This window comes from Dothidotthia symphoricarpi, assembly GCF_010015815.1.
Source record: "Dothidotthia symphoricarpi CBS 119687 unplaced genomic scaffold P153scaffold_24, whole genome shotgun sequence".
In the NCBI taxonomy this organism is placed as follows: Eukaryota; Fungi; Ascomycota; class Dothideomycetes; order Pleosporales; family Dothidotthiaceae; genus Dothidotthia; species Dothidotthia symphoricarpi.
The window spans coordinates 49,065-76,753 of NW_022985031.1; the positions used below are offsets into that span (position 1 = coordinate 49,065).

The 27,689-nt window shown below is 50.1% G+C and overlaps 10 protein-coding genes across 10 annotated transcripts; 6 read left to right on the forward strand and 4 right to left on the reverse strand.

Moving 5' to 3' along the window:
• Positions 1–101: 101 nt before the first annotated feature.
• On the forward strand, positions 102–1,127 carry P153DRAFT_370998 (uncharacterized protein). Its single transcript, XM_033669156.1, has one exon. The coding sequence runs from the start codon at positions 143–145 to the stop codon at positions 1,031–1,033; it is 891 nt and encodes a 296-aa protein (XP_033518499.1). The 5' UTR covers positions 102–142; the 3' UTR covers positions 1,034–1,127.
• Positions 1,128–1,322: 195 nt separating this feature from the next.
• P153DRAFT_302744 (peptidase M49, dipeptidyl-peptidase III) lies at positions 1,323–3,746 on the forward strand (the record flags this gene model as incomplete). Its single annotated transcript, XM_033664469.1, has 8 exons — positions 1,323–1,420; positions 1,481–1,682; positions 1,733–2,525; positions 2,572–2,621; positions 2,671–3,109; positions 3,155–3,228; positions 3,287–3,310; positions 3,360–3,746. 8 exons carry the CDS (start codon positions 1,323–1,325, stop codon positions 3,744–3,746), a joined length of 2,067 nt encoding a protein of 688 aa, XP_033518500.1.
• A 7-nt stretch (positions 3,747–3,753) lies between these two features.
• P153DRAFT_350835 (uncharacterized protein) lies at positions 3,754–5,342 on the reverse strand (the record flags this gene model as incomplete). Its single annotated transcript, XM_033666307.1, has 1 exon — positions 3,754–5,342. Exon 1 carries the CDS (start codon positions 4,894–4,896, stop codon positions 3,754–3,756), a length of 1,143 nt encoding a protein of 380 aa, XP_033518501.1. The 5' UTR covers positions 4,897–5,342.
• A 186-nt stretch (positions 5,343–5,528) lies between these two features.
• Positions 5,529–9,004, forward strand: P153DRAFT_327011 (TPR-like protein). The gene is made up of 6 exons (XM_033665313.1): positions 5,529–5,625; positions 5,678–6,717; positions 6,815–7,379; positions 7,435–7,767; positions 7,820–8,476; positions 8,536–9,004. Exons 1-6 carry the CDS (start codon positions 5,606–5,608, stop codon positions 8,768–8,770), a joined length of 2,850 nt encoding a protein of 949 aa, XP_033518502.1. The 5' UTR covers positions 5,529–5,605; the 3' UTR covers positions 8,771–9,004.
• Positions 9,005–10,010: 1,006 nt separating this feature from the next.
• P153DRAFT_371003 (carbohydrate esterase family 5 protein) lies at positions 10,011–11,286 on the forward strand. Its single transcript, XM_033669157.1, has 3 exons — positions 10,011–10,484; positions 10,547–10,764; positions 10,869–11,286. The coding sequence occupies exons 1-3, from the start codon at positions 10,293–10,295 to the stop codon at positions 11,137–11,139; spliced, it is 681 nt and encodes a 226-aa protein (XP_033518503.1). The 5' UTR covers positions 10,011–10,292; the 3' UTR covers positions 11,140–11,286.
• A 38-nt stretch (positions 11,287–11,324) lies between these two features.
• Positions 11,325–12,466, reverse strand: P153DRAFT_379666 (uncharacterized protein; the record flags this gene model as incomplete). The annotated part of the gene is made up of 2 exons (XM_033669883.1): positions 11,325–12,041; positions 12,161–12,466. The coding sequence occupies 2 exons, from the start codon at positions 12,464–12,466 to the stop codon at positions 11,325–11,327; spliced, it is 1,023 nt and encodes a 340-aa protein (XP_033518504.1).
• Positions 12,467–12,946: 480 nt separating this feature from the next.
• P153DRAFT_302917 (MFS general substrate transporter) lies at positions 12,947–14,527 on the reverse strand (the record flags this gene model as incomplete). Its single annotated transcript, XM_033664478.1, has 2 exons — positions 12,947–13,880; positions 13,932–14,527. The coding sequence occupies 2 exons, from the start codon at positions 14,525–14,527 to the stop codon at positions 12,947–12,949; spliced, it is 1,530 nt and encodes a 509-aa protein (XP_033518505.1).
• Positions 14,528–18,154: 3,627 nt separating this feature from the next.
• P153DRAFT_435326 (COG4-domain-containing protein) lies at positions 18,155–20,670 on the reverse strand (the record flags this gene model as incomplete). Its single annotated transcript, XM_033673139.1, has 2 exons — positions 19,373–20,670; positions 18,155–19,327 (listed from the first exon to the last, which is right to left on the reverse strand). The coding sequence occupies exons 1-2, from the start codon at positions 20,519–20,521 to the stop codon at positions 18,155–18,157; spliced, it is 2,322 nt and encodes a 773-aa protein (XP_033518506.1). The 5' UTR covers positions 20,522–20,670.
• Positions 20,671–21,297: 627 nt separating this feature from the next.
• On the forward strand, positions 21,298–23,360 carry P153DRAFT_302566 (DUF803-domain-containing protein; the record flags this gene model as incomplete). Its single annotated transcript, XM_033664460.1, has 2 exons — positions 21,298–22,044; positions 22,128–23,360. 2 exons carry the CDS (start codon positions 21,298–21,300, stop codon positions 23,358–23,360), a joined length of 1,980 nt encoding a protein of 659 aa, XP_033518507.1.
• A 962-nt stretch (positions 23,361–24,322) lies between these two features.
• On the forward strand, positions 24,323–25,963 carry P153DRAFT_426596 (glycoside hydrolase family 125 protein; the record flags this gene model as incomplete). The annotated part of the gene is made up of 1 exon (XM_033672613.1): positions 24,323–25,963. Exon 1 carries the CDS (start codon positions 24,431–24,433, stop codon positions 25,961–25,963), a length of 1,533 nt encoding a protein of 510 aa, XP_033518508.1. The 5' UTR covers positions 24,323–24,430.
• Positions 25,964–27,689: the final 1,726 nt, after the last annotated feature.

Here is a 27,689-nt window from a genome sequence, read left to right on the forward strand (position 1 = left end):
TGAACGACTTGAGTGCTCAGCCTCAAAGTGGCAGTGCAGCTCAAAGTCATACTTATAGCACTCAGTTCATGACTTTGGTTTGTCTCTGAAATTTCTTAAACTGCACGGATACACACCATCGCCTGCACCTCTCGGATTTAACATGAACACTCAGTCTTTCCGCTTCCTCGATCTTCCGAAGGACATCCGACTCATGGTTTATGAACGCCTGCCAAGACAGATTAAACAACATAACTTCAGTCTGCCCTTCGGTTCAGTCGAACAATCTATGTTGGTTTTCACCTTTTCAGCTCGTGGCTTACCGGTCAACATCCTCGCAACCTGCCGGACGGTCTTGAATGAAGCAAATGTCATCGTCCAGAGGCTATCGCAGCGTTTCATCATGCAGCCAGATGCGCCGATGCGGATTATGTATCAGAGCCCTAATGATATCGAAACTACAGCTGTATTCCATCAAGAAGTAGTCTTTCGTCTCATCGGGTGCATCGCAGGGATATGTGACCGCATACGTGACTGCGCCTCTCAGCCAGCCACCGCTATGATCGCGCACTCAAGTCAACTGGCATGTAGTTCCCCTGCACTACAGACAAATGTACCTGGGAGTTATACTTCCAAGACCTGCACAGAACCTCTGCTGTGGCATACGACCGACGCAAGATCTCTAAGCGCCTTCTTCGCGCATTACGTCATCGATCGTGTTGCGAGTAAGATCCTACGGCCACTACAACACACCAACTCAAACTGCACGAGAGCTGTGATAGAGATCTTGGTGCGCACTCCACATTCTCAATTTCAAAGTAAAAAAGCCCACTCGGAGTCTTCTGAAAAAGTACAATTCTTTGCTCTCACCTACTATTGGTCAGATGCGCGCCTCGATATATGCACGAGCGATGAGCTGGATGAAGATGGATGGGATTTGTTCACCGCATGTACCTGGCTGGATGGCAGATGGTCGTCTAGGGAGACTCTCCAACTTGATCCGGTAAAGTGCACGGACAGGTCTTGGATTAGGGAATGGCTAGAGGGAAGCTGATTATGTGAGAAATAAATAAAATGACTGGGAAACCATAGCGAACGTCTGAGAATAGACAAATTAACATAAAGGTGAAGAATAATAATGTAAAAAAGCACAATTGCTCCATGCCAGTAATAAATACACATGTTCCAGATTAACGCAGCTTCTGAACTTGATCTAGGCTAATGGTTGGTAGTCGATGTACTCTCGTTAGTGCATTACCCCACGTGGGACGGGTAGCGGCAAAATGCTGCACAGCCTCTCGAACGATTTCCGTCGTTCTTCAACCTCATCTCCAACACCCAAAATGTCTGTTGCCCAACTACCCATACACAGTCTAGGCATTTCAACGGCTTTTGAGAGCCTTTCTTTGAAAGAGAAGCACTATGCCCATCATATGGCACGGTATGTGCCCGCCAGACGAACTAGATAGTGGGGCTGAGCTAACTGTTCGGTGGATGCAAGGGCAGCATGGTATGGAGCTAGGATAATTCTACGCCAGGTGTCGCCGGAGTCTATCGGCATCTTCGAGTTTATCCTCGAGCTCTACAGGAGTTGTTCAGGGGATTGGAATGTACTCGTTACGGAAGGATGCATCAGTCAAGAAGATTGCAGTGCATTCCTGGACTATGCGGCAACATTCATGTCGAACGTAGGGAATTATTACGTTCGTCTTATCCTGTTCTTGTAATCTCTGTCATCTAAAACTCCGCATAGGGTTCCGGTGATCAAAAGTTTGTGCCGTCAGTCTCTCCCGCTGCGTTGGCGAAACTATCAACGAAGTCTCCCAAGCTCGAAAACCTTTACGGCCAGATCTCTAATGCGATCACGACCTTACCACCGTATGGGTTGGGATACCCAGGCGACAAAACTCAGAGCGCATACTACCCGGGAGATTCTTCAATTACCGAGAGTGAGATAGCAGCAGTATCTCGCTTGTTAGAGGAAAACTCGATCTTTCCCGAGAACACTAGGATCCAAAAAGTGTCCAGCCGTGAAGCACACACCTTCGAGGTCTTGCAAGCATCTGTCGAACAAGATGCCGATTCAGTTGTATTCGAGTTACCTGCCTTTGACGCCACTATAAAGGTCAAGCGCGGTGACCATTTTGAAGAGCTGGCAAAGATCTGCTCGTCTTTGTCCCAAGCAAAGAAATATGCAGCCAATGAGAAACAAGACCTTTTCTTGTCTGAGTACATCGACAGCTTCATAACAGGCGATCTGGGTGCATATCGCAGTTCACAGCGCACCTGGATCACGGACAAGAGCCCTCGCGTCGAGAATATATTTGGGTTTGTAGAACCATACCGAGATCCGTACGGTAGCCGCGCAGAGTTTGAAGGCTTAGTGGCAATAACTGATCCTGAAGAGACCAACATGCTGGGGAAGCTGGTTCAGAATTCGAGTATCTTCATCAAGAGACTCCCCTGGGCTGGAGGCGAGGAGAACAATGGCAAGGGGCCGTTCGAAAAGGCTCTTTTTGAACCACCTGATTTTACAAGCATCCATTGTGAGTCAAGATTGATAGCACGTTGGCTCTATTAACAAAGGTACAGCCCTCGCATACTGCTCTAGTATCATATTCCCAGGCATCAATCTGCCGAACGTGGGTATATGGGGTCTACTGGTTTGTCAACTGCTAAACAGATATATAGTACAATGACATCCGCGACGAGTGCGGCTTCAAAAACGTTATCATAGCGAATAGGATGAGTGCCGAAGGTAACAAAGCGTATCGAAGCCCCTTTGTCGACCCTACCGAGCTCGAGGATTTCCACAAAGCGAAGTATCCCGCCTATTACTGGTGGGTTGTTCTCCACGAACTCCTCGGCCATGGCACTGGAAGAATGATGGTGGAAGATTCTCAGGGCAAGTTCAATTTCGACATTGACAACCCACCAATAAACCCGTTATCTGGAAAACCCATCACTACTTGGTACAGACCAGGACAGACATGGACGGGGCAATTTGGCGATCTTGCCACCACAGTGGACGAGTGTAGAGCGGAACTTGTGGGTGCTTATCTAATGGATGATATTGATTTGCTTCAGTTGTTGGGGCATGATGAGTTCTCAGAGATCACGGCAGCGGAACGTAAGTAAATATGATCTCACAAACCAACTTGCTAACATTCGATAGTGACGTACAACACATACATGCAGCTCGGAACAGACGGACTTCGTGGACTGGCCAATTTCAACGCCGAGCATGGGGTATGATATCTGACACATCTTGGAGCGATACCCACCAATGTACTAACGTCTATACCAGAAATGGGGTCAGGCCCATAGTCGAGTAAAGCCCACCCTTACCATTGCTTCCTGGACCCTAGTAACAATGATAGGCTCACTTCGCGATTTTGAAGTGCCTTCTGACTGACAGTGATGGTTGCGTCACCGTAGACCATGATGCACAGAGCAAGAACCTCATTGTACGTGTCGATCGATCAAAGATCGTCTCCCATGGCAAGCCCGCACTTGGTCGCATGTTGTTACGCTTGCACACGTACCGTTGTACTGCAGATGTTCAGTCATGCCGTGAGTACTACGAAGACCTTTCACGAGTGCACGCGCAATACCTGGTGTGGCGGGAGATTGTTCTGGCGAAACAGGAGCCCAAATGGGTGTTTGTCCAGGCAAACACCTTTCTTCATAACGAGGAAGTGATCCTGAAGGAGTATCCGACGACGGCTGAAGGCGTGGTACAAAGTTGGGCTGAGCGACAAGTTTGAGCAGAAGTCAAGGCGTCTTCATTTGGAGACTGATTTGCACAATCTGGAGAATGACTTGCATAAAGGCAAGGATAATGCCCATTCCTCCGATGATCAAGACAGCCCAGAATGTGAACCAAGATGCTGAATCTCTTTTATCATTCCAAAGTTCTCTCCAGGTCCTTGGACGTTTGTTGGAAAGGTGGTGCGCAAGTACCGCCAATTTACTTCGCAAGATAGGAAAGTCTTTACTCAGGACGTAGAATTCAGACTCTGGCAACCAATCCACGAAGCAGTTCTGTTTTCTACTGCATAATTCCGTTAGATTTCGGTCATTGCATCCTCCAGGCAAGTCTTCAAACGGGCTCAATGAGCGAAAGAGACGCCGAGACGCTTTGTTCTGTCCGAAAAGTAGGCGATAAGAAAGTAAGGTCTCTCGGAGCAAGTCGTTGACGTCTTCGTGAGTTGCCCAGTACAACGCAGCCATAGATGGGGCTGCGCAAGAATGGAGTGTCGGTTTAATGTGGCCTTTGTCCTGGCTGAGCAAGTTGATTGCGCAAAATGTGGGAAATCGGAAAAGGAAAAGCGTACTTGAGTTGGCGTCAAACTCGAGGTGACATGCCAGACTATCGGTCCATCTGATCTGGATACCACCCAAACCGGTAAGAAGATGAACGTTGAAAGAGTCTGGCGATAGAGTTTTTGGTTTTATCGACGCTTGCTTATTATCTTCCGAGGCTAATGCACCGATGTTGTAACATGGTAGCAGTACGCCAAATCCCATGAGAAACTCGTACAAAGCTCTTCTCGACGCACCTTGGTCTTGACGCAATTCCGCGTAGGCATAACCACGGTGTCCATCAGTCTCGTCAACAATTACCAGCTGATCTGGGCGACAAGACCCCATATCTGGCTTATACAACATTGTTTGCCACCCAATGATGGCGAAAACAAGGTTCCTCGCGTTGCTTAAAGCGTTGGCTTCGTTTCCTAACCACATCAACTTCTCACTGACCATATGAGTTACAATGCTGTCGATGCTGGAGTCGATCATTGAAGCCTGAGCCCATACTTCTTTCCATACGGTGGTAAAGGTTAACATTGGGATGTCGGTTATGTTTGCTGCAGGTTCTTGAAGGACAGAGTAGAGCTCTCGGGGCTGCAATTCCATCTGGTAACGGACCCAGCAATCGTACCAACGCGCATCATATTGACAGCTTTCAGAAGTATCGCCGAGTAGAGCGGTTAGAGTGATGACGAAATCGTTTGGAACTTTGAGCTTTGAAGCTAAAGAAAGCGTTAGCACAGATGGTTAGATCTATTGCATGGCTCACCTGTCGAGGCATTTTTCCGGAGATGGTGCATTTTCCATAAGCTGCCAAGAGTAGATGTGCGCCTTACAGTTACACTAACGTCGTTTTGTTGTTTCTTTTCTTTTGGTTCGTCCATCTTCAGCGTCAGTTCTGGGGGTGTTGCTTTACTTTGTAAATTATCGGCTGTCTTATCTTATACCTGCGATCCCTCAGCCTGGTCCGACCCGGAGGGTGGCGATGAGGCCTTAGATCAACAGAAAAGCGACCCAAGTTTACAATCTAATTGCAGGCCACAGAGGCTGCATGCTTTGATACCAGCGGATGCGTAGCATCTTGTCCCGCGCTTCCCGCTACCTACCTATTCGCGTGCCGCTGCGGGTGCTAAGCGAGGGTGGGGTCACCCGCCAGTAATCGTTCTCCCGCACTGACAACAACACGCTGCATGACGAACTTGATACGCGCCAAGGGGGCGCAGACAATTGAACCGCATCCTCCTCATGCCGAACAAAAGTCTGCCTTGTTTCTTCTTCCTGTCATTGTTTTGGTTATTTCACGTCAAGCTTCGCCATGAGCGCTAAGACCAGCAAGTATGAACCGCTCGAGGCGCCACGTAAGCGCTCAGTGCTAATCATAGGACAGCGAGGAACCTTTGACAAGCCCTTTGTGGCATCGTGCACTGCAGCGATACCGAAAAGAGCTTGACCAAAATGATGATTACCAGTCTGTCACGGAAATCGCGTCGCTCACTGATCTCCTGAATCACACCAAGACGATTGAAAATAGGCTTCCCCGAGATCGAGTTGCCATTGGCTCATTACAGCGACTTGGGCCGACGCTAAAATTTGTGGATGACTTTTCGGCTGTAATTGCAGTTTGTTTTGGGGCTGATGCCAAACTCACAGCCTTTGTATGGGGCAGTATACGCTTGATGTTGACTTTGGCGTCTGCTGCAGGTGACACTCTCAAGGATGTCATCGATATGCTCGAAGAGCTAAGCCTTACGTTGCCAAGACTAAGAACTTACGAAACCAGTTTCGAAATGGAACGAGGGCTTGAAGCTGCTTTAGTCGACGTTTATACCGAAGTCATATGCTTCTACGCACGTTGTATTCACTTTTTCCGATCACACCCATCCGTGCTACTACGACGTGGCGCTTGGGAAGACTTTCGTGACGACTTCGCTCGCACGCTTCGACGCGTCCGACGGCTCTCTGCGACGGTGGAGAGCGAAGCGGACTTTGCTCGCATGGAGCGTGACCGGGGAAAGTACGACGAGGTTCTAGGACTAATGGAAAAACTCAAGGAGACAAAACTTCAGGAGCATGAGCAAAAGCGATATCACTATATCCCTTCTACGCTCAGTCCTAGGTTCTGGGGTCGGGAAGACGCTCTGGACGCTGTTGAAGAGTCGCTATCGCCCAAGCAGAAGTCTCATCAGCTCAAAACATTCGCACTCTACGGCATGGGAGGCGTTGGAAAAACTCAGATCGCTTTGCAGTATGCCAAACGTCATCGGGAATCATTCAGTATCATCCTTTGGGTCGCAGCTGATAATGTCATTAACATGGGACAAAGCTTCCGCGAGATTGCGAAGTTGCTCGGTTTGTCCCACACTGAGCAGGAGTTGCAGGACACGCAAGGTTGCATGCTGAAAGTGAAGAGCTGGCTCACTGAAGCCTGTAAGTGCCACTCGTACCATTCTTACTACAACTCGAACTGTGACCCCAACGAGACAGCACTCGGGAGACACGAATAACGTTACTTATCATGAACTAGCTGATCCCTGGATACTCATCTTCAACAACGCGGATAATCTTGAAGTACTACGACACGCTTGGCCCACCAATGGGGAAGGATCGGTACTCATAACCACACGAGATGCGAACGCTGTTCACAGTCCGGCTACGAAGGGTTTCCATGTACAACCTTTCGATGCTACTGATGGATCCGATCTGTTGCTCAACCTCCTGGGCCTTGATCATACCTCGCTGTTGAACCGCGAGAAATCAGTCGAGATCACCAAAGCCCTCGGAGGCCTGCCTTTGGCTCTGACTCAGATCGGGGGCTTCATAGTGCAGCGCAAGCTGGCTCTTCGTGACTTCCTGCCGTTATACGAGCGCAACGCTTCCAAAATCGACGCTCGTCAGACTAGCATAACTGGTTACGAGCATACATTGAGCACGGTATGGGAGATGTCTATGAGCAGGCTCGAGGGAGATACTCAAACACTGTTCAACATGCTACCGTATTTTCAACCGGATGGCGTTGATGAAACGATCCTATCCCAGGGCTCGGTATCTCTTGATGATCCTGCATATGGATTTCTTCACGATGAAATGGAGTAAGTTAGAGCAGTTTCTCCGACATTATTTGGTTTTACTGACTGATCCATCTAGTTTGGGAGATGCGGAAGAGGTCCTTTTACGGACCGGTCTCGTGGACAAGAATGCGGAAGACGCAGTTTTGTCGATTCATCGTCTCATACAAGCTGCCATTCTTCGTAATCAGTCTCCAGAGATTCGTAAGAACATATTTCACATTGTTGTTTGCATCTTGAGTTGGGCATTTCCCGATACGTGGAGCGAGGACGTCGGTCATCAGTTTCAATCGTGGGCAAATTGCGAAAAGTGTCTTCCACATGTCAACCATTTGGTCGCCCAACGAGAGAAACACAAAATAGGCCTTACCTCTCCTCAGAGTTACGGCGAATTGCTCCTGCGGTGCAGTTGGTAGGCATGAGAAAATTCTTGACTGCATCGTTCATCACGCTAATCTACTAAGGTACCTCTACGAACGGGAATGTTATGATATCGCTAAGACCCTGATTATCGCAGCCCTGGAGACCTTCGAAGAGAAAAGCACTCTATCTTATGCCAGTGCTATTGACCTTTCTGGGCTCTTGGACCTGGACATGAACAACGCAAAAGGAGCCCTGCGGCCGTTTGAGGAGGCGTTTGCAATCCGTAAGCAACTACTAGGACCAACAGACGGCATGATTGCGTCAAGTCTCAACAACATAGCTCTCGCGTATACCGAGATGGACGAACTTGACAAAGCTTATTCCGCACACAAGGAGGCCATTGGTATTCGACTTAGCACGAACAGTGATAGGATCGGAAACTCTTACAGCAATATGTCGAGTCTGCTTTTGAAGATGAAGAGGCCTGAGGAAGCAGAGGAAATGCTCAAGCGATGCCCATCGCTCAAAGACTTCACAGACGAAACATTCATCAAGACTGGCAATCCGCGATTCTCAGGGGATATGGTCCTCCTCTCACGTATACGAATCCAGCAAGGTAGACTCGACGAGGCTCTTCGTCTTGCGTCGAAGGCTCTGGTCTTTCGGCAGACGTTGTTGGGAAACCGTTTGAAGACGTGCGATTCATTGTACGACGTGGCTTCTCTGTTGCACATGCATGGTAACACAGCATCCGCTATGTAAGAGGTTGACCTTACAACTATGGTACCCGTCCCTTGCTGATATTTTCGTGTGATAGTGAGCTTCTAGATCAGTTGACGAATACTGCTGGCTCCATACCCGAAGGCAAAGGTCAGCTTGCCCGAGCTTACTTCAAGCTTGCCGTTCTACAAGAAGAAAGGGGAAGACTTGGAGAAAGTCATACTTATAAGGAGATGGCAGAAGGTCTGAGGGCTGAGTTGAACCCAGAATCTGCAGAGGCACCGTTCATCGAGGAAGAGTTCATGAAACTCTGTGTATGGATGTTATGGTAGTACAACCGACAACGATACTTTGGCCCTCTTAGAACACAGTCGACTGCGGTTCCATCCTTCTGAAATAACAATGGCACTCGATATATGCGACGAGAAGAAGAAATGCATGAGGTTTCTAGCTGTAGGTGCAACCTCCTGTGTGATCATGTCCCTAGCTATCTCCACACTTGAATTCCATCTGACTCGCCTTTCCTACTTGTTCACACTGACGTACATACAATGCCGAGTCCCGGCTACGACTCAATAGTTGGACATGTTTTCAGACGAGTACGACTATTAATCTCGATCCACAGTTTCGTTACGTGTGTGCCCTGTGGAGTCGATGTTGGAGCTGGATGGCATCATTATCTTCGTGTAGACAGTACCTGTACGGAGAAGTGTGGAATGTAACGTAGGGAATCGTGACTAAAGAACTGACGCTGAAGTATCCCTCCACTCAGCCCAACATCCTCAACGATGTCTTTCGAGAATAGCCAGTCAGACTGTTCGAACCATGGCACATACCGAGGCGGCCAGGTATACGAACCCTGAAAGACCATTTAGTATCATACTATTGATGAGCTCTATATTGCCCTACCACCATCTCTTGCCGCACTTATTGCATGCACATCCTTGCCACAACGAGCACCCAGTTAGATACGTACCGAGGTGTTATACCTTCTCACCCCACCACAAAGACCCCAAATACGTCACTTGAGACTACTATCGCTGCCAGTCGGCTGTATTGGGATGTGTGAAGTGATCTACATGATTGCCTCACTACTACCGGGTACTTAACCATTGACGAGGCACTAGCGGCGGAGCCCAGTGACCCCTGACATATGTCTAACAACCCAACTCACCGTCTGAGGCTCTACAGCGATGGAATACGCATATCGTAAAGAGCACAGTGTGCTGACAATAACAGGTGGTGCAGTGTAGACATAAGAAACTCGAAGTTTCTTGACAAATGGGTGACGCCTAGACAGCGCATACCAAGACGACCATTCCAAGCTCGATGCATGAGAAGAATAAGGTTCAACCCTGCCCGTAGTCCCGATCGAATTACCTCGCTACACACGCTACTTGCCCCTGTATCCCGTTATCCCGCAGCCTCAACCATGAACGGTATTCGGCGGTACGCTAGGGCAATGGCCGAACGCTCGTATTCCTTGCATGGCATTGGGTCTTCACACTGCTTCCGGAGACGTGTTTCCAGATACGGAAGTACCGGCACTGGACGCCTACATTGGCCGGTTGGATTGGTTCCGAAAGGAGATGGCTCACCCGAGGCCGAAACTTTATTTTGACAGCCGATGACAGGCTAGGGCTTATGTCGGAGGTGGGTGGGTGGATAGTCGAGCATTCCGCAGTGAGGGCAAGGTCGATGGTGTGGGAAGTGCTGGAGGGGTACTTATATGGGATGGTCGTCTCCTACGAATTGGCTCGATACTTTCACTTTGATCAGCTCAACTAGATCACTTCGCTCACTCTTCAGCGCCTTTTCAAATATTAACTTTCGTTCCAACAACCCCTGTTCAAGATGAAGCTCTTCGCACTATCCGTCCTCGCCACGCTGGTTTCAGCCTCCCCCATCGCTGTGCCGGAAGCAAACGGTGTGGAAGCCCGACAGTTTGGTTCTGGCACCAGCAACGAGCTCGAGCAAGGGAGCAGTTCCAGCTGCCCGAAGGCGATCTTCATCTTCGCCCGTGCTAGCACCGAGCCAGGAAACATGGTAAGTTGAGAACCATCCGTTTTCACGGGTGTGTGATTCATATTGGCTAACATCCGCGGTAGGGGATTTCGACAGGTCCCGAGGTTGCCCTCGCCTTGAAGCAGAAATATGGCACGAGCAGCGTCTGGGTCCAGGGCGTCGGCGGGCCGTACGCCGCTGGTCTGGTTGAGAACACACTACCAGGTGGCACCACTCAAGCTTCGATGAACGAGGCAGCGCGGTTGTTCATCGAGGCCAACACAAAGTGCCCCAACACGCCGATCGTAGCGGGCGGATACAGGTACGTCTTTCAGCCTCTCTCGAATCTCATCATCGTTTCCGCGCTCCAACTCTTTCCATCCACCCATTTCCCTCCTCCCCCGCCACCAGACTGACACATCCTAGCCAGGGAACCGCCGTAATCGCCGGCGCAATCCAGAAGCTCAGCGCCACAGTGCAAGACCAAGTCAAGGGCGTCGTGCTCTTCGGATACACGCAGAACGCGCAGAACAACGGCGGCATCCCGGGGTACCCAGCCGATAACGTCAAAGTCTACTGCGATGTGGGCGATCTGGTGTGCTATGGCACTTTGACCATTACTGCGGCGCATTTCTCGTACGCTGATGAGGCGGCGGGGCCGGCGCCGCAGTTTTTGGAGGGCAAGATTGGGGCTTAGATGGTGGTTGGAGGTGGTTGGGTTTCTCGTGCTGAGATGCAGTGCTCTTGGGGCTACTCTATTATGGAATTTGACGAAATTGGGATTTTGCGTCCATGAGGGAATGTATATATTTTTGACACAACTTGTGAAATCACATTCTTCTTCTCGAGTTCCCCTGAGTTGAAATCGCGTAACCTTCCTCCTCATCCCCGAAGTATAGAAACCTCCGGGAACTCATCGCTCGGACCCTTGAGTATACCATCTTCTGGCACCTTTCCCAGCGCAAACAAAAAGTAGCTCGAGAGATACCGCCCCAACGTTTCCCACACACGACTTCCAGGCAAAGGACCGATAAGCCACTGCGCCGTCTCGCTCAACTCCTCCCGGATGCCCGCCACATCCACCAAGACATTGAGATCCCAATAACTCCCATGCGCACTATCCGTGATGGTAAACTCCTTCCTATACCCCGCCGACATAGAAGAACCCAGCGCCGACCAAAACAACCCCCAAGACTCATCAGTCGACGAATCATGCCCATCGCTCCCCCACAGCACAAATGGCCACGGAAGTGACGCATTCCCAAGCCCCAGCTGCAGAACAGGCCCGAACATAATCCCATCGAGATTGACACCCGCGCTTATGCGGCGATCCCGCAACATGCTCGTGGCCACGGCCGCGCCGCCGAAACTATGCCCAAACATGACCACGTCGTCGCCGAGCTTGCTGCCCAGCGTGTCCAGCACAAAGGATACGTCACGCGCGCGCACTTCCAGCGCGTGTTCGACCGACGCGCTGGAATTCGCGGTTGGTTTGTCGACGCGCCCGCCGTAGATGACGGTCCCGTCGGGGAACTCGACTACGTCGACATCGTACGGGTGGTCGATTGTGATTACTACGAAGCCGTGTGATGCGATTTCCTGCGCGAGTGATGAGTAGAAGAGGCGTGTTGTGTTGAGTCCGGGACTGAACAGTGCGATGGGAATGTGGTGTTAGGGTGCGGATTGCAGTCCCGCTGCTGCTCGTCTACTTTGCAGACCTCGAGATTGAAGTCATCGAAGATGGGGGGGTAGTCGTATTCTGCCAGGATTTGGTTCTCCTCTGCTGCGGTTGCGGGCGAGAAGTATGGGGTTGTGATGAGCGAGCATTGTTCTGCTAGGATGGGGTCGAAGCGCGATATCATGAGTCGGCGCAGGTGTGTGGCATTGAAGGGGTCGAGACGGGAGGTATCGGTTAGTTCGTAAATAGTCAAGCTGGAGTGGTAAGGCCCGGAGCCTTGTGGGAGGGTGAACGTTGCGGAGACTACCAGGCCCAACAGGGGGGTGGTATAGCACAGCATACGCATCTTGGATGGAACCATTGTCTGTTCTGCGGTTCTGCGTAGTGTTATGGGGGATTCTGTAGGACAGTGAGTGAATTTGTCACCCTCAAGACAAGCTTGAGAGGGGGAAGAGTTGAGGCGAAGATCTCGTAACTTTGCATTGGCATTGTGATGGTACCTGCCAATCTGGGGATAGCACGCTGAATGCCTTAAATACATGTCTTGGCTTCGTTTTTTGACTTGTTGGCGTAAACCACCACATCTTCGAATCTATATACAGACGACGAAAAGAAACTCATAGAATGCGACACAAGAAAAGCCGAGGACCGACGTCTCAGTGTCGGACCGCCCAAGTCCGCAAACTTGGAGGTATGAGACATCATAAGGCTGCCAGAGTCGAGTGTAGTACCTCTGAACACTCAATATTCACCCCCGTGATACAAGGCGTACTTTGCAAGTTGCACCCGATACATAACCATCGAAACACCGTCATCTACAAATCAATCATCGCTCCTCCTCTTCCACGTCCTCCAATCCAACCCCCTCTCCTCCCCTCCCAACACAGCAAACCAAACACCCAGCAACGAGGAAAAACCCCGCTGCAACCACATACGGCAGTCCCCTCCACGCCCCACCAAACGACAACCCGAGTGCAAACGCAGTTGCAAGAAGCGGGCCCGAGACCATCATCCCAGCACTCTGCACCAGCGCAATAAACGTACTCATGACACCCCCATGATCTGGCTCAACCAGCGCCATAGCCAGACTGCGAAGCGCAGAATAGAAACCCCAGCCGCAAGCGAGGAAGCTGATGCCGAATCCAAATACGACTGGGCTGGTAGCGAGTGCCATGATTGCCGCGCCCACGGTCAGCGACCATGCACTCCCTTGAACGATGTAGCGGTCTTTTTTGAAGGCGGGCATGCGATGGCTTAGGATGATGGAGAGGCGTGGTAGTACGATGAGCAAGGTGATGAGTGTGACTATTCCTTTCAAAGTTACGAAGAAGCTGGCGCTGGATATACTCCAATTGAAGCGGACTGAAGCATACTGCACAACGAGCTGGAGTGCCTGTTTGCCGATGCTGGCGAAGAAGAATGAGGATATGATGAGCACGACGTTGGTGTTGAGTGGCATTCGACTCTTGATCCTGGACCACTCGTTCCCGAGTTTCTCAAGCCAGCTGTCTGTCTTGCCATGGGCAGTTGAGGGTGGCTGAGATGTTTCAACGCTGACTTGATCATCCTGAAGTGACTTTGGCTGTTGCGACAATGTCTCAGGCAAGACACAAGCCGCGCAGAAGCCGACGAACTGAATCCCAAGACCAAGTAAGGAAGGCACCCAGGGACTATATTTCCACATCAGCACAGCGCTTACAGGCGTAGCAAGTATCTCGCCAAGCAAAATAACAGCAGCCATGACGAAGAAGATAGAGGATCTGGTGCAGTAATTAGTCCTGTCCTGAAACTGAACGACAAATACAGCATACCGCTCTTCAGGATCAAAAACATCCGTGATCATGGCATACGCCATCGAAGTTGCAATCTGCGAGCCACCGCCCAGCACCTGGAACAACGGAGTGGCCCAGACAGCTCGCAAAGGAACGAAAGGCGCCCACCAGCAAACCAGGCGATTGACCACTTCTTCCAACAAAAGCCCGACAAGACAGAGGAGCACGATGGGCCTTCGACCGATACGATCAGCCGCAAGCCCATAAGGCAGGGCGAGGACGATTCCAGGAAGCTGGTGAATAGTGTCTTTTATTCCGATGAAGAGCGCTAGTTGCCCCTGTACTGCGGGTGATTTGCATGGTGATGTTGTCGCATTGCTAGGAGGTGATGGATCTGTGTTGTGAAGTTCGTTGCAGATGACGGATTCGTAGATTGCGATGCCGGGGGGGTAGGCGAGAGCGTCGCCGAAATCCATGGCAACGATGGTTATGCACACCCACAGCAGGACCCACCGCTTGAGGGAGATAGGCTCGTTTTTGATGGCGTCGGGCAATGGGGACGCCGGAGAAGGGCCAGGTAGGAGAGGCGTTCTCTCGACCAGAGATTGAGGGTGATTTGGCCCGCTGCTCGACATGCTGGCAATCAAGAACAGAGTAGGAGACAGGTTCCGCACTTGGTTTGGGACAAAGGCTGGAGGACATCTAACAAGGACGCCCGATGCAAACAATACAATGGCTGTATCTGAAGATGATAGTGTGTTTACGTGTCACGAGACATGAAGTAGATAGGCAGCAAGATCAGAATGAGGCGTCCGACCCACCTACGTGCTTACTTTTCGTTTCCAAGCGTTCGGGAACGCCAAGAGCAACATACAGTGGGTTCTGCGTCATAACGATGCCTGCTGTGTAACAATTTCCTGTATTGTAATAATTAAGTATTGCGCCCTAGGCGTTTTTTTGCGTACGTAATAATAGCAGCTGGTTAATATTATAATTAGCTAATATTATTATAAGGCTACTGTCCTAAAGGAGTTTAGATACCTAGCTAGAGCCTCTAGTAGCTAAAATTTACTTTTAGCTGTTACTTAACTACCTATTTTAAAGCTGTTACATAGAGCGTAATTATAGGCTAAAAAGGTAGCATTTATCCTATATAATTACTAACTATTTACTAATAATTTATTAGCCTATGCCTCCTAATACTAAGCTTAATTATTACTATTAATACACCCTTAATAATAAGTAATACTTAGTAATTTAGCAATATACTAAAAAGTACCTTAGAGCTAAATAGTTAATAATAGCTAACTAGGCTTTATATTAGTTTAGCTATATTATTTAATAATTAATAATTAGTAAGGTGCTGTTAAGCTGTTTTACATATATTAAGAATATAAGATAAAGAGTAAAGAATAAGTAGTTTAAAAAAAAGACTTATACTATATAGCCTAACTTTAATAACGCCTTATTTAAATAGTATATAAGGCTTAAAGCTGTGTATATTCTTATTACTAGTACGTTACTTAAGTAGGCAGTAATTAAGCTATAAGTAAAGCTACTATACTATATAGATTAACTAATACTATTATTCTATAAGGACTTTATTAATAGCTTTAAGAAGCGCTATAATATAAAGCTTATTAAATAATATAGTAAAGCTATATTAGCTAACCTATTAGTAAGCTTAAAGTTAGTAATAATAGAGGTACGCAGCGTCTATTCTAAGTACACTGCCTATAACACTTATAATATAGATAAAATAGAGCTTTTCTAGCGTTAGGTACTAGAGTAGATATTAGTAATAGAACCCTAATTTAGTATAAAAAAGTATAAGAAGTAGGTTATAATTAGACTTACTTATAACGCTAATAGTAGCTATAAGCTTCCTCTTATTATTATTAGTAAATTAAGACACCCTTAAGCACTTAGTAGTAAGAGTAACCCCCTTATATAAGGCCTCTGTTATACCTATTATAGCAATAAAAAAGCCTAAATAACTAGGAAGCTAATAGTAAAGTTTTTATAGGATTTTAATACTAGAATAGCTAGAAGAAAGGTACTATTAATCCTAGATAGCTTCTTAGTATATATAAGTATAGAGAAGAAAATGCGTAAGCAATTACACTATATAAGGTATATATAAGTAAGCTATTAGTATTATAGATAGGCTAAATTTAAGCTTAAGATTTACCTAAGTCTATAAATACACTACGCGTTAGCATTTTAATAAACTTCTACTAATATCTATAGACTATCTTAATTAGGTAAGATATAGACCTAATTAAGTAAGGCTTAGGTTACTTAATAAATCTATAGCCTCTAGTTAGCCTAAATATTTAGGGTCTAAGAATATTAAAAATTACCTACCCTATAATACTAATAGATTACTCCTCTATTTCTATACTTAACTCTAAGTTTTTACACTAACTTATAACCTATAGAGTTATTTTTCTACTACTAAATATTACCTTATACTATTAACTATATAATTAAAGCATTATTTAGAACTTTAAGTATAAATAAAGGGCTCTCTAGCTTAAATTCTTTATATAGAAGAGCCTAGATAGGTATAATACTATTAAAGTAATAAACCTACTCTATACTATTTAATAGATAGTAATAGTATAGGAAGGTATCCTGCCTTAAACTATTACTAATTACTAGTATAGTAGTACTTACTATAATATATATTATAGTCCTTAGTTCTCTTCTTCTTATAATTATAAGAATATTAAGAAGCTTCTTATAGAGCTTATATACTAATAAAATATACGCTTTGCTATAAGCCTTAATTACCTTATAAATAAGTTTATTAACCTAGCAGATAAGCACTATATTAATATTAAGCTAGCTAAAATTATTAATTACGTAGTAGAGCTATACCTACTAAAGGATAATAAAGATAAGGAGGATACCTTTCTAGCACGTCTATTTATATATAAACAGGGTTATAAGCTTATTAAGTAGCTCCTATAGTATAAGGGCAGTAATAAAGATATATAGGATGCTTATATAAGCGTACTCTAGGCGCTAAGAGGCTGTATTAGGCAGAGGTTAATAGTAGAACGTACTGCTATATAGGAATAGTAAGGCATTTGTAATTACTTTAGATAATTTATAAATATACTGTTTTTACTAGCTATATACTGTTTTTTTAGAACTATGTAACGTACTAAGGAATTCTGCTCTGTAACGATATAGGTGCGGTAACGATATTTATCTTGTCCTGATAGGTATCGTTATGACGCAGAACCCACTGTATCCAACGTATGACAATAGGAGGACGATGAGCTGAACGTTTTAACCTTGGGATTTCCAGAATTGCCACCGTCATTACAGAGCACATCGTCGGTATATGGCGATTCGTCAGCGTCGTCAATACCCGTATTCTTCTCTTTTTCCATCTCAGGGGTAGATCGCAGGACCGGCTTGCGCTACTGGATCAGATATCATTCAAAGGAGCAACGGCTTGTGAGCAAGAAGAACAGGTAAAGAAAATCGTCTAGCCAGCTTGTAGAGTGTCTATCCATCAACCAAGACTAAGCACATGCCCCCGCCAACACATTACAACCACCCCCTATGATGTAATAATCGCATGTGGCACAACCAGACATACTGGACTCGGAAAGAGTCTTTCGACTGTGCCTCGACTATACATGATGCACGTCGGCAAATCCAGCCGCGCTAGCTATGTACCGTAAGGAGCGCTTTTAATAGCACAATCCTCTGCGATCCCGTATCTTCTGAATGCGAATCCACGACAAGCATGTTAGATGATAAACGCTTCGATTCGATTTGATTCGATCTAATTCCTGCATACGACCGACCGACCAACCAACCGACCAGTACCCAGGCGACAAGAAACAACTTCTCAAACGCGCCGCTTCCAGATTCAAAAAGCCGTTATCCACAAAATCTCGCCGTAGCTGAACAAACGATCCCCTCTTCCACCCAGGAACCCACTCTTTTACGCAGGTCAGAGGTTGGCTGGGAGAAACACCGCACTGCACATTGACCCCAGAACAGCGATGAAGTATTTCAAGGTAGACGCTAGAATGTCGAGACTGCTGATTAGGGGTACTAACACAAAGCCCATAAACCTCTGCGCATCAACACACCGGAGAAAAAGGGGCGTCAAGCCATACAGCTTGGAACTATGCGTATGATTCTCCACCAACACAACTACCCCATTTCGCAGCACAAAACCCTAAACTGGATTGCGCATGTACTTGTAAACACAACCCCCTCCCCCCAACCCGTTTTCAAACCACCCCCCCAAGAATAGCGCGCACCCCCGCTCTCTCCTCCCAATCAAGCACCCACTCCATCCCCCCCTCCCCCCTCAAACTCTCCTCCCACTCCTCCCCCTCCATATTAAGAATAACACACATCTGCGTAACCCTCGTAAACGCATCTCTAAGGCCATACTTCCCGCCCTCGACCGCCTTCGCCACAACACCCGCTACATCCCTCTCCAGCCTAACAGCGCCGAGTTCATTGACGCGGCCGTAGTAGCTTTTGATTCTTTTTTCGAGGGCGGAGGCCAGATAGGGGATGGTGGCTGTGAGGAGGCGGTCGAAGTTTGCGGGGGTGAGGATGCGTTTTATGGGGCGGATGACGATGTGCCAGTGGCGGTCGAAGCGGGATTTTACGAGGTCGGCGTCATCGGCGTCGTCTGGTTCGTCGTCAAGAGCGTCGTCTGGCGGGGCGTAATCGATATCGCGGAAGGCTTCTGCGAGGATGGGGCGGATGCGGGGTTTGAGGACGTTAGCAACCAGCACGGTGATGCCGTCGTTGAGGAGCTCTGAGCTTTTTGCGGCGAAGGAGGATTCGAGGGTTTGTAGCGCAGTGTGGACGAAAGTGCTGTCGTGGCCGAAGGGGAAGAGGTCTTGGAGGGGGGAGTGTTGGGTTGAGGGGTTGGGAGCGAGTTGCTGGTCGACGATGCGTTTTATGTAGTCGTTTGCTATGTCGAGGTTGTTGATGAGGACGAGGAAGGCGATGACTTTGTCTTCGGGGGGGAGGCCGCCTTGGATGACGGGTTTGGGGTAGCTTTCGTCGCGCATTTTGCGCTGCATCATGCCGATGAAGTCGCTGCCTAGGACGCGGCTTACGGTTGGGACGACGCTGGCGACGACGTTGCGCTGGGAGGTGGCTAGCGTGCGCTGCAGGACTTGGTTGACGATGTACATTACGTCGTCGACGGCGGAGGTGATGAATGGCGGGTTGGAGCCGAGGGGCTTGGTGGGGTTGAGCGTGAGGTCTGCGGGTGATTCGTCGAGCTGGAAGGCCTTTTCTACGGAGCGGCGGAAGAAGAAGGTCGTCATGATGTTGAAGGGGTCGATGAGGTGGGACGTGACTTTCTTTTGGAGGTTGCTGGTTGCAAGGAAGGGCGGCATAACGAGACCGTGGTCGATGAGGTCTGGGGGAGTGGAAGGCTACAATCATGAGTAAAAGTATAGTAAAGAGATTGATTTACTTACTGCACACTTGTCCGAGATGAATCGCGAGTACAGGGCCCAACGACCAAGCATCAGCGCACTCTCCCCCAGCAGCCCGTCGACTTCCTTCATATTCACCCCCTCATCCTCACTCGTCCGTACAGCATTGGCTGGCGAGTTGGACCGGGGGGCTCCAGGGGCAGGTTTCTGGGCGGGCAGAAAGCTCTGGACAAGAAATGAAAATGCATACGACTTGATGTCCGTCAGGGTGCGGTGGATGTTGCGCTCATCCTGCCATGTGTCGAGGATAATTCCCCCCTGAACGTCAGCTTCAATCTGCAGACGCTCGACCACCTTCGCCATCATGCCTAGGCCGTAGTGCTGCTCGACAAGCGGCGCATGGCCGTCGACAATCTGTGCAATGTGCTCGAACAGTTTCGTGACGGTGTTGGCGTAGAAGAAGGGCTCGCTTCGCTGTGCTGGTGCAGCCGAGTTGAAGTTGGTGCGGGCCCTCGCTGCCACGCCCTGGCAGACATAGCGCCCGTAGGCATCCAAGCCTACATCCGCCCGCCCAATGAGGGGGAAGAGCTTGAAGAAGCGGGTGATCTTGGAGCCGTCGCCATCCTTTGCAGCCTTGTCGAACTCGCGCAGGAACAGGCCACACAGGGACTCGGCAGCGGCGTCCAGTGTCACACGAGGCGGGTCGGGGACCTCTGCAGTGGGCACAATCTCCTCGGCGAAGCTGCCATTGACGACGTCGTGGGGGATCTTGGATGCGCGGCTCAGGTAGGCAGCGGCTGTCTCCCAGTCCTGCGGCGCGCCCATGGACCCGTGCACGCCCAGCACACACGCCTTGAGCTCAGCGACCTGCTCGACCACGTCCAGCGTCGCCTTCACATTGGACTGCTCCTGGTCCAGGCGCTTCACGGCGCTCGAGATGCGATTGGCCGTCGAGGCAGCGTCGGAGAGCATGCCATTGCTGATTGCGCGCGTGTTGACGACCTGGCCGCCGAGATGGGCGCGCAGCAGGTCCAGGCGGCCAAGCTCGCGGGAGAGGTCTTTTTGCGATGCGACGAGGGCATTCAGGCGGTGGGTGACGGCAGCCTCCTGCTCCTGCAGGTGGGCGAGGGCGAGGTGGATGTCGGCGACCGACGTGGCGGCGGAGATGTCGAGGGCGCCATGCTCGTTCATGCTGGGGGGCGGTGGTGATGGTCGTGGTGGGGTGGTTGGCGTTGCATCACCTCCGCGCGTCGATCCCGTCACGTCGCGCAAGAGGCCAGTCTGCACGTCTTCACGTGTCCGTCTCCAACACCGGTCTGGGCAGGAGAATACTGCCAGGACATGTTCAAGCCTCGATTATAGCAACAACACGACATGGTCACCACTTCACGGTCGTTGGACTGCATAGGCGACATGGATGGCGGGCTTGGCTGACGCCTCCGCTCGTTGCCCCGTTGAACGAGGTGCAAGGATGGCAGGCGGGAAAGTGGACGACAGCGAAACAATCTCCCGCCTCCAGCGCAACTGACACTGACCCCGAAACACGACTCACACTCTGCGCATCCATACACTGTTGCTGTGCACGCGACGGCCGCTGCTCCTCCACAGACCAAAATAGAACGGCGTCTCAACAAGCCCGTCGCAAGCTACGCACGCCATTACGCATAACCCAGCCGCACTGCACTGCGCCCGCCTCGGCCCTCCACCACGTCCTGCTCGTCCTGCTCGACCCTCCACCCCGCCCACTTCGCCGTGTGTCGACTTCCACGCCCGCTGCGACTGCCAAAACACTCGCGCCTGCCCAGACGCACTTCCCGGCCCGTCTCGTCGGTCAGCACACCTCGCCTGCGGGCCGTCCCAGCTGAAGACGACCCCAAACACTCGCCCATGCTTGCACCACGCGCGAGCCTGCACTAGATACCCCCTCGACGTTGATTTCCCACGGAACCCCTCCCCCATATCCCCAGATGGACTCGACAGCGCACCTCCTCCATGCCGCACACGACGTATACGCGCGCAGCGGGGGCATTGGAGGCGACGCCGCGGGCCGTCCAGGCTCCTACAAGATCGTTGGCATCGTCCTCGCCATAACGTCCGGCCTGTTCATCGGCGTGTCGTTCGTCATCAAGAAGCACGGCCTGCTGCAGGCAAACTCCAAATACCAGGAAGAGGCCGGCGAGGGCTATGGCTACCTCAAGAACGCCTGGTGGTGGGCTGGCATGTCGCTCATGATTGTCGGCGAGATCTGCAACTTTGTCGCCTACGCCTTCACCGACGCCATCCTCGTCACCCCCATGGGAGCCCTGACCGTCGTCGTCTGCGCCATCCTGTCCGCCATCTTCCTCAAAGAGAGGCTGAGTTTTGTGGGGAAAGTCGGCTGTTTCAACTGCATCGTGGGATCCATCATCATCGCCGTCAGCGCCCCTTCGCAGTCGTCCGTCGCCAGCATCCAGGAAATGCAGAAATACGTCATTGCGCCTGGCTTCCTCAGCTACGCCGGCGTCATCATCATCACGTGCGCCGTCATGGCCTTTTACTTTGGCCCCAAGTACGGCAAGAAGTCGATGATGGTCTACATCTCTATTTGTAGCTTGATTGGCGGCCTCAGTGTGGTTGCGACGCAGGGTCTGGGCGCTGCGATCGTGTCGCAGATATCTGGCTCTCACGGCGGGCAGTTCAAGCAGTGGTTTCTCTACGTTCTCCTCGTATTCGTCGTCATCACGCTGCTTGTCGAAATCATCTTTTTGAATGTGAGTTCCCCCTCGTTGATAACCCGACAACACTGACATCCGCCTAGAAAGCCCTCAACCTCTTCAACGCGGCCTTGGTCACGCCTACATACTACGTCTTCTTCACCTCCTCCACCATGGTCACCTCTGCAGTTTTGTTCCAGGGCTTCAAGGGAACAGCAATCCAGATCCTGCAGGTCATCATGGGCTTCCTGCAAATCTGCTCGGGTGTCGTACTACTACAGCTCTCCCAATCAGCAAAGGATGTCCCCGACGCCGCCGTTTTCAAGGGTGATCTCGACCAAGTGCGCACCGTCGCCGAAATGGAGGAGTCCGAGTTTGCGCCCCGCGCCGACACAATCCGCGGTGGTGCAGCCATCCTCCGCACCCTCTCCAAGGCCCGCTCCATCAAGGAGTTCAACGAAGCTCGCAAAATCAAAGAAGAGCACATGGCCCCGATTGGCGAAGGCGAAGCAGTAGAATTCGACGGTCTGCGCCGCAGAAGAACAGTCCTCGACCCCAGCCGCCCACCAACCCGCAGCGCGACTGTCGTGAGAACGAAAACCCTCCACCCCCCACTCGGCATGACGCACTTCCCCGACGAAGAATCCGAGGACGACGACAGCAGCAGCTTCCACCCAGGCTTCTTCCAGCGCCTCCGATCGCGCGGGAAATCAACAAGCAGTCGCGGCAGCGCACGTGCAACCAGCAGCAGCGGCGTCGGCATGTCGAACCTCTCCGCCATCCCATCCCTGTCCGTCGACGGCGCGTCAGACGAGTACGACCCCTACAAATACGCCATGAGCCAGGACACAAGCTACAAAGCGACCGTAACAGCAGCAGACTCCCCTCACAAACCCGGCAGCGACTCACCAGCGCACATCCAGTTCGCAAACCTCCCCGATCCGCACAGTATAGAAGACGACGAGGAGATATTACAGCCCCCCAAACTCCCCCAACACATTGCAAAACGCCAGTTCAGCTTCACTAACGTGTTCTCGCGCAACCGCTCCGAGAGCGCAGGGGAAAGTAGTAAGAGGCCCGTCAGCAGGCATTCTCGCCGCGAAAGCCGCGAGGGGAAAGCAGTCGCGACGGAGGAAGAGAGACTGGGCCTTGTTAAAGGTGACTCGTCGCATCTGCTTCCTATCCAGAGTGTGGGGAGTTTGGAGCGCATTCAGCCGGGTTATCAGAATGTGGAGATCGAGGACGAGTGGCGGATGGAGGAGAGTCCTGATCGGGGGGAGGAGCGCGGGTTTGGGGGTGGGAGGGGGGGGGAGAAGGGGAGGGGGCCGTATTTGTAGGGTTTTTTTGGCCGTAAATTGGTGTGGTTATTCTTTAGTCGGTGCTTTTTTTGTGTGTGCGATGTGATTCGGGTTTTTTTGTACGTTGAGCGTGTTACGAGTGTAATGAGCTTGGGTTTTGTATATAGTGTGGTGGTTGGTTGGTAGGATGGATAGATGGGGTTTCCTCAAAGGCCAGGGTAGGTAGGGTTCTGGATCATGATTCATTCGTATGATCCCCAAGGGAATATATATTGCGACGTCTATGCAACGTTTAGTCTGGGTCCCCTGCGCTCACAACTTGACCAATAGACTGACTCAAAGTGCGCGTTCTATCGTCGGTACGTTTCTCTACTTATGTCAGCCGTATGCACCCTACGGTAGACAACCAAACAAAGACGACTGATGTCAAAAAAGGAGTCTGTTTAAGGACACAGTTTATTAGTCTGTAGAGATACCTTAGCTGTCTGTAGACAAGCCCAGACAGGTAATTGCTACCTGCTAAAGCTATTAGCATAGACAGATAAACTTTAAGTAGAATATATTGTAAATAAATCAAACTTTTTTATATATCTATAGTATATAATTATATAACTCTTATAAAATTTATTTTAAATACATTTTAGAGATTCTTAAGGAGTTTTATTTTAGATCCTTTTTAGTATTATAATCTAATTAAACTTAGGTTATAGTTCGAGTTTGTTAAGGTTAAATTTCAGAAGATTTTTAATTCTATGTCTTTTATATAATTTAAAATTTACTATAAACATATTTAGAAGTACTTTAATTAGTATATTTGTTAAGTTATTGCTAGCTACTTTAAGTGCTTAGCATAGACAGCTGAGGTATTTCCATAGACCGATGAACTGTGTCCTCGGTCTGTTCCGTGGCGGAGCTGAGAAAGGGCGCTAGTGAGCCGATCGGGGTGCTATGGAAAGCTTGGCCTGTACGACACGAAGTTGGGTATAATCCAATCCTTGTTCAATTCCTCGATTTCTATTTCTTTGCGTCTCCAGTCTTTCCTATACCTTTTATCAGTCATGCGTTTCTAAACATCCACAACCCCTCCACGGACAAACCACCCACCTACAATGCACACTTTCACAACGACCCTCTTAACCCTCGCCGCTCTCCTCCCCCCCACCCTCTCCCAATGCCCCCTCTACACAACCTACGCCTCCTCCCGGCACCCCCCCTACACAGAAACCCGCCACAACCTCTCCTACGCCCGCCCCATCCCCTCCTGCCGCACCTTCCCAAGCCAAGACGTCGAAGCCACCATCGCGCGCCTCCGCCACGTGATCACCGACCCGGACCTCTTCCGCCTGTTCGAAAACAGCTGGCCCAGCACGCTCGACACGACGATCGCATGGCGCGGGTGGTCCAATGCGTCGCGTGGGGAGCCCGAGGAACTGACGTTTGTGATTACCGGGGATATCGAGGCGATGTGGTTAAGGGATAGCGCGAATCAGCTACAAGCGTATCTGAGCGTGTTGAAGCCGAGTGGGGAGTGGGATAGTTTGGCGAGTGTGTTTAGGGGCGCGGTGAATCTCCAGGCGAGGTATGTGCTGGAGGCGCCGTTTTGCAATGCGTTTCAGGCGCCGGAGGAGAGCGGGAGGGAGCGCAGGAGCTCGATGAATAGCGATCGGATTACGCCTGCTTTCGACTACATGAGTGTGTTTAGCTGCCAGTGGGAGCTGGATTCGCTGGCGAGTTTCTTGCAGCTTAGTGCTGATTACGCGGGGGCGACGGGGGACTGGGCGTTCTTTGGCCGGGGGAACTGGACGAGGGCTGTGGAAACGGTGCTTCAGACGGCGGAGAGCATGATGATTGATTCGTACGATGAGGAGGGGAACTGGCAGCACACGCCGTATACGTATTGTGCGCCGTATGGCGGGACCCCGATTAACGACTGCAACGGCTCGCCGCATAGAGGCAATATCGGGCTGGTGCGCAGCTTCCATCGCCCTAGCGACGACGCGTGTTTATTCCAGTACTTGATACCGAGCAACATGATGTTCAGCACCGCGTTGAACGCCTCCGCTGACATCGTCGCGCGACTGCCCAACCAAGCCCCCCTCGCAGCGCGCATGCGCGCCCTCAGCGCGGGGATACGCACTGGAATCACCACCCACGGCATCGTCAACGATCCCAAATACGGACCCATCTTCGCCTACGAAATCGACGGCTACGGCTCCGCAAACATAATGGACGACCCGAACATCCCGTCCCTCCTCTCCGCGCCGTGGATAAACTACACGCACGTCACAGACCCCATCTACGCCGCTACCCGCCGCAAGATCCTATCCCGCGACAATCCGTATTACACATGGGGCCCCGTGCTCAGCGGCGTGGGCAGCATGCACACTTTGCCCGGGCGCGCGTGGCCGATGGCGAATGTGATGAGTGTGTTGACTAGTGGGGAGGATGAGGAGGTGCTGAGGGAGTTGGGGGCGTTGGTGGGGAGTACGGATGGGTTTGGGGTGCTGCATGAGAGTGTTGATAGTCATAGGGAGGGGGTGTGGAGTCGGCAGTGGTTTTCGTGGGCGAATGGACTGTTTGGGCAGGCGGTACTGGAGCTGGAGAGGGGGAGGCCGTGGGTCTTGGGGGGGTCGTTTCAGTAGGGGGGTGGGGGAGGGATGGGGAGAGCGGTGTGTGGGGGGGAGGTTATGGCTTGGTTTGGCTTGGCATGTTATGAGATGAGATGGGATTTGGCTATAAAAGTTCATCTTTCCTGAACTCTAGGGGCTTTCTATACATGTCTTTTCTCATTCGCATTCGCTAAAAGTGATAAGTGACGCATTCATGTCTTTCTTGCTTCCCTCTCCTCTCAAACCCAATCTTTTCTTCAACCCATGGGCTAGAAACAACCGGCAAGAGTCTCCATGTCTCCGCTCTCTTTCGAAAACCAACACCCCTATGGCGTTTATATTCCAAAATCAACCGGTTCGTAAACCCATGTGTCTCCGCTCTCTTCTGAAACCCACCATTATCGATGCTTTATGTTCGAGACTCACCGATACCATGGCGTTATGTTTTAAAAAGAGCAGTGGAGCAACGAATGTGTTTGCCTCCTCCTCGCAAAACAACAACAATAACTTCCTCATGTTTTGAGTATTTTTCTTTTCTGGACTATGTGTGTGTCTGCTATCTTAAAAAAAAAGCTATCCTGGGGGTTTATGTTCCAAAAAGATAGATTCGGTCATGTCATGTGTCCGCTCCCTCCTTCAAAAGATCGATTCGGGGGCGGGATGTTCCAAAAACAACAATAGACCAACCTATGTGTCTGTTCCTCCTCCCAAAACAACAATCATGACGTTTGTATGTTTTGGAGAGTTTTTCTTTTCTTTCCTGGATTATGTGTCTGCTCTCTCTTCCAAAAAGCCTTTCCATGAATGCCCATGTTCTAAAAGGAGAGGTTATATGGATTATGTGTCTGCTCCTTCTCTCTCTCTCTCTCTCTCTCTCTCTCTCTGTCCTCTCAAAACAGCTACTCTGGGATTTCATGTTTCAAACCGAAGAGTTGTCTGACTATGTCGCTCTCTCTCCATCAGTTTCCATCCTGGACATTAATTCGATAGTTTACCATCAAACGGTCATGAATCCGAGGCATGTCTTCTTCTTTGCTCCTCCACTCCCAACAACCCTTCTGCTTGTGCTGTTCCAGAGACAAACTTTGACGGTGCCAATGCCTCTGTCGCTCTCCTCAAAAACATGGATTTACTGGCGTCTTGTTCCAAAAGATAAAAACAAAACGTACCAGACTATGCCTGGCTGTCTGGTTTAGTTCCGCACTTGGCGGGTATATTGGCTGTGGTTGAAAATGCGAGGGTTCCAGGACAAAAATAAAGGGAGACAAGGGCATTTGCTTGCTTGCTCGTTCGCTCCCTAAAATCTACTCATGAACGCCTGTTTTAAAAAGCAGCTATTACCACGGAATGAATTTGCCTTCTGCTCCCCTAGAAATCTTCATCGCATGTTGTGTACGCGAGACTTCAAAAGTCCCTCACGATGCCGCTATGTGCCTCTCGCTATTTCTCCCTTGCACAATTATAAGCCCTTGTTCTAAAAAAGTCAAAAAACTGAGCCATGGTCTTGCGTTCTCTGTGTTCAGAAGTGAGTTTTCCGCATTGTAGGCGCCACAATTTAAAAACCCTCAGTGATGGGGACAGGGACATGAATCTGCGCGCCGCTTCTCTCAGATGGGGGGTTTGAAAGTGCTGGTTTCGGAAGAATGCAAACGTTCAGATCATGGTTCTGCTCTCCCCCTACCTCTTTAAACCTATCTTGTCTGTGATATAGGCGCGGGAATACCTAAAAACAGCACGCTTTTGGACCATGTGTTTTTGC